At 58.0% G+C, this 3,084-nt stretch overlaps 1 protein-coding gene across 1 annotated transcript; it reads left to right on the plus strand.

Annotated features, from left to right (window-relative positions):
* Positions 1-126: 126 nt before the first annotated feature.
* On the plus strand, positions 127-2,944 carry ETH_00030385 (uncharacterized protein; the record flags this gene model as incomplete). Its single annotated transcript, XM_013379112.1, has 3 exons — positions 127-1,511; positions 2,027-2,617; positions 2,842-2,944. 3 exons carry the CDS (start codon positions 127-129, stop codon positions 2,942-2,944), a joined length of 2,079 nt encoding a protein of 692 aa, XP_013234566.1.
* Between the last annotated feature and the right edge of the window lie 140 nt (positions 2,945-3,084).

The raw sequence follows: 3,084 nt of genomic DNA on the forward strand, positions 1-3,084 counted from the left end.
CAGCAACTGCACAGATGGGAAGACTACTTGTGGGACACTTTAGCTGCCGCAGCACCCCCGCTGCAGCAGCAGCAGCAGAAGCAGCAGCTCCGCTCGTTGCCTACCTTCTACCGCAGCCTCAAGGACATGGGCGTCTATGACGGCGACGCTGAATCTTGCTGCAGCTGCAGCAGCAGCAGCAGCATGGACACTGATGACAACGACAGCAGTGATTGCTGCTGCGCGCGGAGCAGCAGCAGCAGCAGCAGCAGCAAGAGGGGCTTGTTTACTGTGGAAGAGCTGCAGCTGCTGCTGGGGACTTTGTCGCCGCTTGCTGCTCACCGCAGCTCCGACGTTGCGCTGCTGCTGCAGTGGCTAGCTGTTGTGTTTGCTGCTGCTGCTCCCCCCAAGGCCTCAGACTTTCTGGAGCGCACACACGTCCCAGCAGCAGGCCCTGCTGCTGCTGCTGCTGCTCCCAGGGCTCCGTTGCAGCACCAAATAAAGACCGAGCAGACAGGTGACACTGCAGCAGCTCATCCTGCTGCTGCTGCTGCTTCTACGGAAGAGCAGCAGCTGCTGCCGGTCCCGCTGCTGCACGCGCTGCTGCAGGCGACGCAGTCCTCAGTGGCAAGTGTTCGCCGTGCTGCACTTTTGCTGCTGGATATGCAGCTGGTGCAGCAGCACAGGGTTTACCTGCAGCAGCAGCAGCTGCCGCCGAGGCCCATGGGCTGCGTCGACAGGCTGCAGTTGCTGCTGCTGATGCCTCACTGGGGGGTCATATCTACTCGCAACGTGCTGCACACAATTGTGTCTCTTATGCTGCTTAGCAGCAGCAGCAGCAGCAGCAGTAAGGACAACAACATAGAGCTGCTGCTGCAGCCTCCGCAGCCCCCGCGGCAGCTGCTGCGGGACGCTGCTGCTGCGCTCCTGCCGCCGCTGCTGCCGCAGCTGCAGCAGAGCCCTGCCCTTAACAGCACGAACGAAACCGGCGTGCTGCACCGCATAATGCAGCAGCAGCAGCAACAGCAGCAGCAGCAGCAGCAGCAGGGTGCAGACTCAACAGCTATCCCTCCGCCAGTAGCCAGTGGCATCGCCGCATATTCGGCTGGCATGTCTCCATTCCTAGCGCAGCAGCAGCAGCAGGAGCAGCAGCAGCAGCACCAACAGCAAGAGGAAGCAGGCCAGAGCATTGAAGTATACCTGCTGCTGCAGCAGGCGCAGCAAACCCCAGGCTTCAAAGAGTGGCAGCAATGCCTGGAGTCCACGCTGCAGCAGCACGCGCGTTTCTGCGCGCAGCAGCTGCTGCCGCCCGCCACCGCACAGCAGCAGCAGCAGCAGCAGCTGTGTCGCCTGACGGACGGGGAGAGCTTCTGCAGCGGACTTGAAGTTGCTGCTTTCTTCTCCATTCCCCTCACGGAGCTGCTGCTTGCTGCTGCTCTCAAAGCAGCATGGGCTGTTGCTGCTGATGAGCAGCGGCTCAACATTGCAGAAGCTGCTGCACTGTTTCTTTCCCGCCAGATGGACACTGAGAGGTCCCCAAGCCCTAAACCCTAAACCCTAAACCCTCACAGCCCCTAGACCCTAGCAAATCCCGGGTCCTGACGAAGCCTGCACCTCAACAGGATCCGAACCCTTGAAAACCCTGAACCCTCACTAGCTGTGAATCCTAGCAAGCCGTGTATCCTAACAAACCGTAAACCCTCGGAAACCCTAAACCCTAACAGACCCTTCACCCTGCCAAACCCTAAACCCTAACAAACCTGAAGCCCTGCCCGAACCCTACGACGCATTAAACTCGGTTAGACCCTAAAACCTGAGCCATACTAAGTAAAACCCTTGACAAAACCCTACATCCTATTGAACCTTGCTCCCCCATAAACCCTAAATTCTACTAAACCCTAAACCCTAGCTTCGCAACTTGAACCCGCAAGCCGTTGACGAGCAGCAGCTGATGCGGCTTCCTGGCTATAAATGGTGAATATGACCTAGAAAAGAAGTAGGGTTAAGGGTTTAGGGTTTAGGGGTTTAGTGTTGGTTGTGTGCGCAGCGCGGATGATGGCATGTCTAGCGGCGATTCGCCGTCGAAGCAGCAGCAGCAGCTGATGCAGCGCAGCAGCAGCGGCAGCAGCAGCAGCAGCAGCAGCAACTGCAAGAGCCGCGTGCTGCAGCCATTTCTCCATGCGCTGCTTCAGCTGGACCCTCTCCCGCTGCTGCCAATAGAAGTGCTGCAGCATTTGGCGCTGCACTGCAACTGCAGCAGAGAAGCTCTGCAGCTGCTGCAGCACAGCTACCTGCATGCGCTTTCTGCTGCAGATGATGCAGCAGCAGCAGCAGCTGCTGCTGCTGCTGCTCCCCCTGTCCCGCCAGCAGCGCCCAGCCCTGTAAAACGGCCTGCAACTTCTGCTGCTGAGTCGCTGCAGCAACAGCAGCAGCAGCAGCAGCAGATGGACTTCGGTCTTCGAAAGTTCCAATTCTTTGACGACGACATAGAGCCAGAAAGGGACCCGGCAGCAGCTTCTGCTGCTGTTGCTGCTGCTGCGGCCGATGGACAGCAGCAGGGAGACCCAGCAGCAGTTGCAGCTTACAAGAAGCAGCAGCAGCAGTATGCGTCTCTAGCTCGCAAGGCTGCTTCGGTGAGGTTGGCAGCTGTTTGCTTCCCCAGACGCTGGGTTTAGGGTGTAGGGTTTAGGGTTTAGGGTTTAGCGTTTACTGAATTTAATTCGTTCTTCTAAAGTTTTATGTCTGAGCGTGCCGCTGCTTCGGCGCTTCACCGGCTGGGGGCGAGTGGCCCGCGCGCAGGGCATAGGCTTTAGAGTTTAGGGTTTATGGTTTAGGGTTTAGGGTTTAGGGTTTGCGGCGCAGCACTTGGCGGAGGTTTACGCACACCTCGAAGAAAGCGACTACAGAGTGGGAGTCATCAACAGCCGCGCCCGCTGCCTCCCAACAGCAGCAGCACTTTCTTTGATGCAGCACAGCCACTTTGGATCTGCAAAAAATGTTCTAGTTTCAAATTTAAAAGCTCTCCAGGCCCAGGTAAACCCTAAACCCTCACCAAACCCTAAACCCTAAACCCTCGACACTCGCAGCGATAGCGGGGGATGACGG

Source organism: Eimeria tenella, genomic scaffold (genome assembly GCF_000499545.2).
Source record: "Eimeria tenella Houghton genomic scaffold, Eth_scaff1433, whole genome shotgun sequence".
NCBI classification, from domain to species: domain Eukaryota; phylum Apicomplexa; class Conoidasida; order Eucoccidiorida; family Eimeriidae; genus Eimeria; species Eimeria tenella.